Source organism: Oryx dammah, unplaced genomic scaffold (genome assembly GCF_014754425.2).
Source record: "Oryx dammah isolate SB20612 unplaced genomic scaffold, SCBI_Odam_1.1 HiC_scaffold_8, whole genome shotgun sequence".
NCBI classification, from domain to species: Eukaryota; Metazoa; Chordata; class Mammalia; order Artiodactyla; family Bovidae; genus Oryx; species Oryx dammah.
The window spans coordinates 51,383,558-51,397,445 of NW_024070192.1; the positions used below are offsets into that span (position 1 = coordinate 51,383,558).

Here is a 13,888-nt window from a genome sequence, read left to right on the forward strand (position 1 = left end):
AAGCATGGATTTTTATGCTACAGGAATAAACAAACTTATTTCTCATTGGCAAAAATCTGTTGATTGTAATGGTTCCTATTTTGAATAATAATGATGTGTCTGAGCCTAGTTATAATGATTCAAAATTCACAGTCCAAAATCACGATTACATCCGCACCAACCTAGTAACACTAAGATACAGGTTGATATATAGTTTTTGCTCAGGTGTCGAAGGCCTCAGTCTTTCTTCCCCACAACAGTGGGTAAGTTTATCTTAATTCTCCCTTCTTGATTGGGGGATTAAGTTTCCTCTAAATGTGGTAAACTATTATTTTTCAAACAAGTAATTAGGCAGTTCTACTATTTTGGGCTCACAAGTGGTCCACCTATTTATCCCCCTATTTATTCAGTGGTCTGCTCAGTAAGACTTATAAACACATAACAGACAAATAATGTTTCAGTTCTTTAATCTCACTGGCTATATGAATTTATCCTGGTTTAGTCTGAGTTGTCTTGTTGACTCTCTATTTCTCTATTCTAAGATCATGAGTATAATCTTTGTTTTTTTTTTGGCTGTGCTGGGTCTTCATTGCAGCACCGGGCTTTTCCTAGTTGTAGTGCACAGGCTTAGTTGCCCTCCTCAGCATGTGAGATCTTGGCTCCCCTACCAGGGACTGAACCCACGTCCCTTGCCTTTTAAGGCAGAGTCTTAATCACTGGACCACCAGGGAAGTCTCTATAATTATTTTTTATGATTCAGCTTTTCTAAATATTTTACACTAAACCATGCATGATTTTTTTTAACACTGGCAGTTTTCTTATTTGGAGAAACTATTAAAAATTTTACCTTAATCATAACCAGTTTAGGGATAATTAGCTATTTCCCCCACACTGATCTTACCTGTGCATTCTCTGCATGTTCCAGCATTTCTTCAAATTCCTGATACTCTTCATCATCTGGTTCAGCACCTGAGAGGCGAGCTGCCCTGGCCATGAAATATGGAGGTAGCTCTCCAATTGCTGTACCGATACCCTACATAAAAAGAACAAAACATTTACATGAGATTTTCTCAACACAGTGATGCGAAGCAGATTAAATCTTTAATTTTCAATACCACCAAAAGCATGTTAAGATGTATATATTAGGAAGGAAAAGACAGGCTACATGATCAGGAGGACATGAGTTTGAATCCTGACCTTAATATGGATCTACACAATGCCTGGCCAGATAGCATACACAGACTTCTCAGGCAATCCTGGGTACACTGCAGACTGTAAATTAATGTTAGTTAGTTCTCCAGCGTCTCTACTTATATCCTCTGCTCTTATTTTTACATCTCTTTTCATTTTATTAATTCTAGAAATAGCTCACAGTTTTCTAGACTTTTGAAGTATAGCTGATTTGTAAATTTAGTTTCAAGTGTAAAACATAGTGATTCAAAATTTTATAGGTATTATATTTAAAGTTATTATAAAGTTATTATTTGCCTCTTTCATTACTCCTATAATCCTAGGCCTCCCCCTCATTACTCTTATCGTCCTATTTCCTAGCTTATTATTCCCAACATCAAACCGACTAGTAAACAACCACTATATCTCCCTTCAACAATGAATACTTCAACTTGTATCAAAACAAATAATAGGAATCCACAACACCAAAGGACAAACATGGACACTAATACTAATGTCCTTAATCCTATTCATTGGATCAACAAATCTACTAGGCCTACTGCCTCACTCATTTACACCAACCACACAACTATCAATAAACCTGGGCATAGCCATCCCCCTATGCCCTATTTTTCTTGTAGCTTATTTATTTTATACACAATAATTTGTACCTCTTAATCCCCTATGGCTATCTTGCTCCCTCCTTCCCCTCTTCCCTCTCCTCACTGGCAATCACTAGTTTTATCTGAAATTGTTTTGTTATAACCCCTTATTTTTAAAAATTTATACATAAATATATATTCATACACTGCTATTTTTGTCAGTCTTCCTACCTTTTTCAAATGATTTGCTAATGAGCACTAGCTAGTATAGCTCTTAGATATATATATTTTCTAGGGAATCGTCTTGTATTTAGGATGTTACTTTAATCCCAATACAACTTTTTTTGTGCAGAGTTAACAAACTGTGGTCAGGAAGCCCCCTGAAATCTCAACATTGGGATGGATAAATTTTCACCACAGGAAAAATGTTGATTTCCTCAGGACACTGAGTGACTCATGTTTCAGTCACTTTGTGGATTCTTGTTTTTGAAGAGATTTTTTTTTTTCCAATCATCTTAGGATATAAGGATGAAAACAAAGGTAAACAAAGGTAAAAGAATCAGGAACTTGGTTTGAACTTAAATGGCTTAAATACAGGATAGATAATAATGCAAGAGACCTATAGTACCCAGGAAAATTCTTCACTTTGAGCCACCCTTCTCTGCCCTGAAGCAGAGTAAAAAGCTTTGGTAGTTTTCAGAAGCAACTTTAGGTCTTTTTGTTTGCTCTGTCCTATGGCTTTGCCTGCTAATGCCTTGATAAGAATCCTCAAGGAACATTACCAAATTCAAGCATCCCGTGATCACAGTGTTATACTCCAGTGTGTAAAATCAGCGATCTCCAAGTGTAACTGCATTATCTACATGTGAGCCAAGAGTTAGCAAAAGAATATACTTCAGTGCCAAACATCTAGTTAAAGAACAGAGAAAGGGGAGAGACATACACAGAGAAAGGCACTGGAAGAAAGCATAAATCATATTCTTTGAAACAAGAAAAGTTAACTTTGCCTCCTCTTGAGGATGTTAGAGAATTAATTATTTTAAAAACTGGTAAATAAAGAGAAACAGTCAATTATTTATCCTGTCTTATCTATATGGAAGATAACTCAGGGTAACCAAATTGATGATAAGGAGAAGTTACTCTTTACAAAAGTATTCCAGTCATTAACCAAAGAAAAAATGATGCAGTTGGAATGCCCCCATTTTATAAACCCCAGTAAAATGATGGACTTATATAATAATGGTGTTAACATAAACAGACACCCAGCCAGACATGATTGCACTACGTGACAGAATATACTAGACCATAAAGTATATTCTTGTAAAAAAATAATCTTCCCCCAAGCCTCTCAATCCAGCAATCAATTCACAGGAAACAGAGAAATATATTTAAGTAACACCAAATGGAATACAAACTGTAAAATTCAGACCATGGAAAACTATACTTGACAAACAATCCAGTTTCATCAACCAATACAAAGATACTGAAAAGAAAAAGAAATAAACAATAAAAAAATTTGAACTCTAATTGGGAAACAGATTTAAAGAGGCTATTCCTAAATTCCCTTAGGTGTGACAATGTTTTTTAAGTCCTAAGGTTGATATTTACAGATAAAATATGCTATGTTACCTGGGATATGCTTCAAGATAAAATTGTGAGTTGAGTGAGGAAGGGTCTAGATAAAACAGTATTAGCCAAAGTGAAAGCTGGCTAGTGAAAGCTGGGTAGACATTAGTGAAAGCTGGGTAACAGTATATTGAATTAATTATATAACTTCCTGTACTTAAATTTTTTTATGACAAAAAAGTAAGAAGAAAAGTTAATTGCAACATTTTATTCAAAACATGAACTTTTCTTCTTCTCATATGTTCAACAGTTCTGAAAACAATCATATTATTCAAACTCACAACAAATTTTCTTAAAGTTACAAGGAAGTAATAATGAACTGAAATGAAATCAAGACCTACAAACTATTTTATACTTAGTTGATCATTTTCACTGTTACATTTTAATTCTGTTCATGTTTTCCCAAATTAGCAAGGAGATGGTGATCAGGAGCTAGTATTCTACTTTTTGTGCATATAAGTAAAAAGGAAATACAGTCTTCCAGACAGGTCCCCTCAAGATATTATATTCTAAACACAGAAGTTGTATACAGAAGTCCCATAATTTCATGATTCTTACAAAACAGTTTTATAATTCTTGCAAAGTCAACATTAAAAAAAACAAAACTAAACTGTGGAACACTATAAACTGTCAGTCTAAGTTTAATTAAGGGGAAGAAATGACTGGCTTCCTTATTGCAAAGGAAAGACAAGTGGTATTTAGTCAAGCAATAATTCAGAAAATCTTCTAAAAATTGTTCACTATATATCAATCTATTATCCTGACGTTTCTGTTTCTTGAATTGGAGAAGAGTTTGACATGCACAAAATATGCAAAACCAATAGAGAAACACAATAACTTCCCAGGGTGTCATTTTTATGAAAAGATTTTTAGGAGGAGAAAAATCCTGAATGTTTGTACTGTCAAAAAGTTTTATCAAGTGGAATCACAAGTAAATTACAAGCATTTTGCTTTTCTGTGTTAGGAATTATAAGTTTAATGCTAAAAATCTGGGAGTAGAAAATTTTATATATGCTGACTACTCAGAAGTTACAGTAGTTTGGTATTATCAGTATGTTAATAATCTTAAAAAACAAAGTCTTTTTTCTGTTACATATTCTAACTACTACAAACATAAAACAGAGGTTAAAAGCCAAAGTTTGGAGGATAACTTGGAACCTGAGAAATTTAAGGTTTCTACAGCAATGTTTAAAAAAATTATACCAATTCTAGTAAAATTATCAGATTGTTTTACAAACAAAAAGAGACAGAAAATGTGCTTCCAGCTTCCCTTGAGGTCAGTTTTAAAAGGAGTTCAGGAAGGAATGAAGTTCTGATATATGCTCCAGCACAGAGGAAACTTGAAAACATTAGGCTAAGTGATGTAAGCCAGACATGGACAGATACTGTGATTTCATTTATATGGGGTATCAAGAATAGGCAATTTCACAGAGGCAGAAAGTCAAAATTACCAGGGGCTGGGGAGAGTAGGGAACGAGGAGTTATTGTTTAATGGGTGCAGAGTTTCTGTTTGGGGATGACAAAAAAGTTCTGGAAGTAGATATTGAAGATGGTTACACAACACTCTGAGTGTACTTAAGGCCAATAAATTGTGTACATAACCTGTTATGTATATTTTACCACAATAGGGAAAAAAACCCCAAAACCAAAACCATGAATTAACTAATAAATTAGTTTACACCTCCTCACTTTATACGTTATTCTCTTTAAGGAGTAAAGTGAGGTAACAGGCCAGTGGTAGGACTGAGAGACTGAGCGTATCTTTACATATTCATTGAAACATTGCTACTTCATGGAAAATCCCCCTGAATCACAGACTAGGAAAAAATCTTTGTATTATGCAATAGATTTCTCCTTCATAGCACTTATCACAATTAGTTTAAATACTTATATAATTTTCCCACAATACATATATATACATTTTCCCATAACTATTTCCTTTATTAGAATATAAAGCTCCATGTTAAGTTTCACTCACTGTGAATTTCCAATACTTGGAAGCTTAATAACTATTAATGGAATTTGAAATAATAAATGAAAAGAAAATTTATGAAGCATTACACAGAATGGGTGAATTTAACTCAGATGACCATTATATCTACCATTGGGGGCAAGAATCACTTAGAAGAAATGGAATAGCCATCATAGTCAATAAAAGAGTCCAAAATGCAGTACTTGGATGCAATCTCAAAGACAACAGAATGATCTCTGTTCGTTTCCAAGGCAAACCATTCAATATCACAGTAATCCAAGTCTATGCCCCAACCAGTATTGCTGAAGAAGCTGAAGCTGAATGGTTCTATGAAGACCTACAAGACTTTCTAAAACTAACACCCAAAAAAGATGTCCTTTTCATTATAGGGGACTGGAATGCAAAAGTAGAAAGTCAAGAAATACCTGGAGTACGGGCAAATCTGGCCTTGGAGTACAGAATGAAGCAGGCCAAAGGCTAATAGAGTTTTGCCAAAAGAATGCACTATAGCAAACACCCTCTTCCAACAACACAAGAGAAGACTCTACACATGGACATCACCAGATGGTCAATACTGAAATCAATACTGAAATACTCTTTGCAGCCAAAGATGGAGACGCTCTATACAGTCAGGAAAAACAAGACCGGGAGCTTACTATGGCTCAGATCATGAACTCCTCATTGCCAAATTCAGACTTAAATTGAAGAAAGCAGGGAAAACCACTAAACCATTCAGGTATGACCTAAATCAAATCCTTTACGATTATACAGTGGAAGTGACAAATAGACTCAAGGGATTAGATCTGATAGACCGAGTACCTGAAGAACTACAGAGAGAGGTTCATGACACTGTACAGGAGGCAGGGATCAAGACCATCCCCAAGAAAAAGAAATGCAAAAAGGCAAAACGGTTGTCTGTGGAGGCCTTACAAACATCTGTGAAAAGAAGAGAAGGCAAGGCAAAGGAGAAAAGGAAAGATACACCTATTTGAATGCAGAATTCCCAAGAACAGAAAGGGAAAAAAGCCTTCCTCAGTGATCAATGCCAAAAAAAACAGAGGAAAACAATAGAATGGGAAAGACTAGAGATCTTTTGAGAAAATTAGAGATACCAAGGGAATATTTCAGGCAAAAATGGGCACCATAAAGGACAGAAATGATATGGACATAACAGCAGCAGAAGATATTAAGAAGAGGTGACAAAAATACACAGAAGAACTATACAAAAAAGATCTCCACAACCCAGATAATCACGATGGTGTGATCACTGACCTAGAATCAGTCATCCTGAAATGTGAAGTCAAGTGGGTCTTAGGAAGCATCACTATAAACAAAGCTAACGGAGGTGATGGAATTCCAGTTACTGCTAAGTCACTTCGTGTCCAACTCTGTGTGACCCCATAGACGGCAGGCCACCAGGCTCCCCTGTCCCTGGCATTCTCCAGGCAAGAACACTGGAATGCGTTGCCATTTCCTTCTCCAATGCATGAAAGTGAAAAGTGAAAGTGAAGTCGCTCAGTTGTATCCAACTCTTAGTGACCCCATGGACTGCAGCCTACCAGGCTCCTCCATCCATGGGATTTGCCAGGCAAGAGTACTGGAGCGGGGTGCCATCGCCTTCTCCGGGAATTCCAGTTAAGCTATTTCAAATCCTAAAAGTTGATGTTGGGAAAGTGTTGCACTCAATATGCCAGCAAATTTGGAAAACTCAGCAGTGGCCATAGGACTGGAAAAGGTCAGTATTCATTCCAATCCCAAAGGAAGGCAATGCCAAAGAATGCTCAAACTACTGCACAATTGCACTCATCTCACATGCTAGTAAAGTATTGCTCAAATTTCTCCAAGCCAGGCTTCAACAGTACGTGAACTGTGAACTTCCAAATGTTCAAGCTTGATTTAGAAAACACAGAGGAACCCAGAGATCAAATTGCCAACATCCGTTGGATCATCGGAAAAGCAAGAGAGTTCCAGAAAAGTACTTCTGCTTTATTGACTATGCCAAAGCCTTTGACTGTGTGGATCACAATAAACTGTGGAAAATTCTGAAGGAGATGGGAATACTAGACCACCTGACCTGCTTCCTGAGAAATCTGTATGCAGGTCAAGAAGCAAGAACTGGACATGGAACAACAGACTGGTTCCAAATCAGGAAAGGAGTTCATCAAGGCTGTATACATACTGTCACCCTGCTTACTGAACTTATATGCAGCGTACATCGTGTGAAATGCTGGACTGGATGAAGCACAAGCTGGAATCAATGAAACATCAATAATCTCAGATATGCAGATGACACCACCCTTATGGAAGAAAGCAAAGAAGAACTTTGGAGGTGAAAGTTCTTTGAAAGTGAAAGAGGAAAGTGAAAAAGTTGGCTTAAAACTCAATTCAGAAAAAGAAGATCACGGCATCTGGTCCCATCACTTCATGGGAAATAGATGAGGAAACAATGGAAACTGTGACAGACTTTATTTTGGGGGCTCCAAAATCACTGCAGATGGTGACTGCAACCATGAAATTAAAAGATGCTTGCTCCTTGGAAGAAAAGTTATGACCAACTTAGTATATTAAAAAGCAAAGACATTGCTTTGCCAACAAAGGTCCTCTAGTCAAAGCCATGGTTTTTCCAGTAGTCATGTATGGATGTGAGAGCTGGACTATAAAGAAAGCAAATGCCAAAGAATTGATGCTTTTGAACTGTGGTGTTGGAGAAGACTCTTGTGAGTCCCTTGGACTACAAGGAGATCCAACCAGTCCATCCTAAAGGAAATCAGTCCTGAATATTTTTTGGAAGGACTGATGCTGAAGCTGAAACTCCAGTTCTCTGGCCACCTGATGCGAAGAACTGACTCACTAGAAAAGACCCTGATGCTCGGGAAGATTGAACGTGGGAGGAGAAGGGGATGACAGAGAATGAGATGGTTGGATGGCATCACCAAATCAATGGACATGAGTTTGAGCAAGCTCTGGGAGTTGGTGATGGACAGGGAGGCCTGGAGTGTGCGGTCCATGGGGTTGTAAAGAATCAGAGACAACTGAACGACTGAATTGAACTGAACACTAGTGATACAGACAAACTGTGAACTATCAGAAAGATACAAGCTGAAAAATGGTAACCCCACTGATCAGCAACACCAAACAGTTCATTTTAATGGGCTCCAAAGACTTATAGGAACAGATTTAAACTGAGGTTAACGCTGATTTTCATAACGGGAAGTATATATTTCAAGGATTTTACTGATTTACTATATTTATAATGAAATAAAAAAATATGGATGTGAACACAAATGAGATCAATTTTATGACAGGATAAAATATAAAAAATATTTCCAGTATTTTTCTTCACCCAAATGGAAACTGTTACCCATTAAGCATTAACTTCTCATTCCCCACAATGCTGGTAACCTCAAATCTACTTAGAAAAAAAAAAAACTACCCCTTCATGGAGCTTATTTGTAAGTTAACTACTTATTAATATTTATTTAGTTTTTGGCTGTGCTGGGTCTTCATCGCTGTGCATGGGCCTTCGCTAGGTGTGGCAAGCAGAGGGTACTCTCTGTTGCAGCGGTTTCTGTCATCTAAGAGCACGGATCCAGGCATGTGGGTGTCAGCTGTTGTAGCGTGCGCGCCCAGTTGTTGCAGCACATTGGCTTAGGTTCCTCCATGGCATGTGGGATCTTCCTAGACCAGGGATCAAACCCACATCCCTTGCATTGGCAGGTGGATTCTTATCCACTGGACTGCAAAGGAAGTCCCTCCAAACCTATTTTTTGTCTTTATTAACAAATCTGAGTTATCTTGATAGTTGATTTAAGTGGAATCATACAGTAGCTTTCTATGTCTAGATTATTTTATTTACCATGTTTCCAAGGTTCATCTACATTGTAGCATGTATAAAAACCTCATTGCTTTTGCTGGCTGAGTAATATTCTGTGTATATACCACACTTTGTTTATCCATTCATCTATTGAGGGTACTTGGGGTTATTTCCTCCTTTCTGATAATATGAATAATGTTGCTTAACAGTGAACTGGAAGTTTCTGTACTTATATTTGAGTCCCAGTTTTCAGTTCTTTTGGGTATTTACATTAGAGGAGGGTCACAGAGTAATTCTATGTTTACATTTTTGAGAAACTACCAAATTCTTTTTCATAGCAGCTGAATCATTTTACATTCCCACCAGCAACCTAGGAGTACTCCAATTTCTCTACATCTTCACCAATACTCATTACTCTTTTTAAAAGAATCATAGCCATCCTAATACATGCAAAGAGGTATTCCCTTATGGTTGGATTTGCACTTCCCCAACAACTAATGATGTTGAGAATTTGTGTACTTACTGGCCATTTGTATCTTTTCCTTGCAGAAGTGTTTATTCAAGTCCTTTGCCCATTTTTTAATTGGGCTGTTAGTCTTTTTATTGTTGAGTTGCGTAGTTCTTTAAACATCCTGAATATTAAATCCTTATCTGATATATGACTTATAAACATTTTCTTCCTTTTTGTGGGTTCTCTTTTCACTCTCTTGATACTGTATCCTTTGATGTACAAGAGGTTTAATTTTAGCAAAGTTCAATTTATGTATTTTCCTTCTTTTGTGGCCTCTACTTTCAGTGTCTTATTTAAGAAACCACTGCCAATCATTATGCAGATCTGTCTCTATATTTTCTTCTAAGCATCTTAGAGTTTAAACTCCAGTTTAGGTCTTTGATGAATTTTTAGTTAATTTTTACATATGGTATAAGGTAAGGATCCAATCTCTCTCTTTTGCATGTGGATATTCAGTTTTCCCTGGGCTTCCCTGGTGCCTCAGTGGTAAAGAATTTGCCTGCCAATGCAGGAGGTATGGGTTTGATCCCAGGAAGATCCCCTGGAGAAGGAAATGGCAACCCATTCCAGTATTCTTGCTGGGAAATCCCACGGACAGAGGAGCCACTGTCCATACACATAACCTCTGTATTCAGTGCAAAGGTTACAAAGAATTGGACACGAGGTGAGGGACTAAACAATAACCATATTCAGTTTTCCTAGCACCTTTTGTTAAAAGGACTGTCCTTATAAATGGTGAAAACAATAGGAACCAATTTAAACATAACTTGATATGTGCTACATTTTTTGTCACAAAAGACAACTTCAAAGAAGGGAATATGAGGAACAAACAAACACTCAGACAATCAGCGTTTTTTGACATTCTTGTAATACTACAAGCAAAGCCTAACGCTGACTGCTGTGAGGGTAATACATTTAATTTAAGGTTCAGTCTGAATTTTTTTGAAAAGCTAAAAATTTATTTGGGGAAGTAAGCCACTACACCAGCCAATTTAAATAATTTGAGGCATGCATGGAGCCAGGCCAAATAAGCGCTTCAGATAATATGCACCATGGGAGTTTGGAAGAGGCAGTTATCACTGCCAGCTGGGATGAAAATTTCTTTGTTGGCATTAGTGTTAATTGAGCCACGTAAGTTATTTTGAAAGAACAAAAGAAAAACAGAAAACTGAAGTTTATATACATACATCCTTTCTAACATGTTCCAAGTAACTAGTTATTTTATTAACAGCTTTTCATCAAAGCAGTAATGTGATGAAATTTATAAAACATATGCAACTAGTACAGTGAATTTGTTTCCAGTACTTTTAAGACAGTAACAGGAAATATGACAATTTTTCCTGTTTTTCATATTCAACAAATTCAATATATGGCATTTCCCTTTTAATTCTTTTAAAGCACAACATAACCTCTAACATTTGAATGTTTCAAAACTGCCTCTCCTGTGGGCATTGTATTCATCTTCACTTTAACTAAAACATTTAAGAGATATGTTTCACACTGTCTATTTTGTAAGAAAATGTTAAGGGAAAAAATTATAGGGAATATAAAACTTAATAATTCCAAATAATAAATTAAAAAATAATTCAAATGGTAATAGCAAGTCTTTAGCAACTGAACTATTCCTCAATGACAGACACCTGAATGAATTTAGGCATATAAAAAATCCTTTGTGTGGATATACAGATTAAAATACATTTACCCAAATATATTAACCAAGCCATAAAAAGAATAATTAATACTACTGAAAGTAAAATCATTATATAGTTTGATCTCACCTCAAATACAGTAAAGCTTAGTTTATTAAGAAATGTCTGACTTTAGTATTACAACAACTCAGAAAATGAAATGAATTTTCTAAAACTAAACACAGAGTATTTAAATCTAAGAGAGAGACATATAATACTTACCAAATTTGGACTGATATATAACCATTTGCTATGTGTTTATCAAATTTTATAAACATCAGTAAAACTTTACAAAGTAATATATTTGCATCATTTATATTCCTTTTCCTTCTATTGAGTCCTTGGCATCAATACTTGGTGGTACCTATAGATTCCTGCCTTCCTATGCATGTTATTCACAAAGAGAAGCTCTAGAGATTTCTTTTCCATGGAAGTTAGGTAGTTGGTGACTTCACGAATTATTTACTGACTTGGTATATGTTTGGATTCAATTTCAACAAGGTACAAAGAATCAAGACAGTGAGGTTAATTTTAGGTAAGCACGAAAATGGACATCTTACCCACATGCAGGCCTCAATCCTAACTTTTGAGATGATGCTCCATAAAGAAATGGTTCCTTCAGTGCCCTCTTCATCGGGGCAAATAATCTGATCAGGATAAGGTGGTTCAGGGAAATTAACTGAATTGCACTCATAAGCAGCTAATGTAACTGAAGCTATATGTGGACCCTACAAAAAAAATATAAGAAAACTTTGATGAGAAATAGTAAAGAAAAAGGAATTATCATGATGTTATTTTAATGTTACCTTAATCACCACACATTAATAGAAAAATGTTAGCTTTTAAAGAATAAGAATTCACCCAAGTATTTCAAGATGCAATTGATAATTTGAAAAAATAATCACTCCCAGAATCTCAAGGTTTACTTTTTTAAAAAACAATTTCAAATTTATGGGGATATAATTTACATATAGTAAGAGTAATTTTTTAGATCTGTTGTTCAGTAAGCTTTTACAATTATATTTAGTCATATAGCCATAACTAATCAGGATACAGATACACAGCATTTCCATCAATGCAAAAAGTTCCCTTGTGTCCTTTTGTAGTCAACCTCCTTTCCCTAACACAAGTCTCTGGAAACCATGATTTCTCACTTGATTCTTATTTTATTTATCCATACATCTCATTTGTAAGAATGCTATTCCCTGTAAAAAACCTCCTGTGCCCCTATTCTTTTAGGCATACTTTGAAAATACTACCTTTTTCCTTACTTTACAAAGTTGATACAGACACAGAAAAATAAACTTATGTTTACCAAAGGGAATAGTGGGAGGGCGGGAATTAGGAGTTTGAGATTAACATATATACACAACTATATATAAAACACGTAAACAAGGACATGCTGTATAGCCCAGGAAAGTATATTCAGTATCTTGCAATCACCTACAATGGAAGAGATGCTGAAAAAGTATATACATACACATATATAACTGAATTGCTATGCTGTACACTTGAAACTAACACAGCATTATAAACTAACTATATTTCAAAAAACAATAGTTAATGAAGTAACTACCTCACTTGTCTTTCTCACTGAGATTGTAAAACAAAAATAAAATTGTGGAACCAGTACCAATGAAGTTTTCTTTTAAAGTAATTTTTTCTATGGAAGATTTTGTGCTGCTCTGTACCTTTATTTTGAAACATTATAAATTAATAATAAGATATTAGATTAAAATGAATTAGTATTCAGATGTGTGATAAAGGTTTAAATACAATGGTTCTCAAATGAACATGTATGCCAATATGAGGTATCTGTGTAATAATCAACAAGGGGCTTTGTTAAAAATATAAATTCCTGGGTCCCCTAAGCATAAACTGATTCAATAAGCGGACATGGGAACATGTATGTTTTACACAAGTTCCTTTAGGGTTTCAAGCAGGTTCTTACAGTCTATTAAGGGTCAGAAAATAAGCAACCTCAGAAAAATCACTTAACCCACTCTTTAGCAAGGCAAAAGAATTAGATTCATTTGATGGCTTTATCTAGTTCCAAAATTAAAAAACCCTAAATACAATCAAGCTGAAAATAAAATCCATTGCTAATTTCCAAGGTTCTCATGAAGTGTAAGCTTTAGAAGTTTGATGTTCTTAACATGTTGCTCTAACATACATGATGCCAATATTCACTTTAAAACATACTGTTGCCATAAGCATAACTTCTACAGCTAGATGTACTCACTCAGGTTCTGGCCTCTGCCTCTTACTAAGTCTTGTTTTCCTCATCTATAAAATGCTAATAATAAAACACCTTCAGGACCTACATTCTGGGGATACTGTGAGGTTTCAATTAGTCAATTTATATAAATATACTTGACTTAGTGCTGGGCATATAGTAAGCCCTCTGAAAGTATTAGCCATTCACTGTTATAAAGAAAAATACTGTATTTATAGAAAAAATTATACACACACATATGGTTATATATATAGACACACATATAGTAAGTGATCTTTGGATTTAAAAAA

At 35.5% G+C, this 13,888-nt stretch overlaps 1 protein-coding gene across 4 annotated transcripts in view; it reads right to left on the reverse strand.

Moving 5' to 3' along the window:
* Positions 1-13,888, reverse strand: part of VMP1 (vacuole membrane protein 1) — a 135,602-nt gene that overhangs the window by 69,744 nt on the left and 51,970 nt on the right. For all 4 annotated transcript variants that reach the window (XM_040244185.1, XM_040244187.1, XM_040244189.1 and 1 more), the window contains 2 exons: positions 11,923-12,090; positions 881-1,012 (listed from right to left, as the gene is read on the reverse strand). In XM_040244185.1, the coding sequence (XP_040100119.1) occupies positions 881-1,012; positions 11,923-12,090 (300 nt within the window). The remainder of the gene's footprint in view (positions 1-880; positions 1,013-11,922; positions 12,091-13,888) is intronic.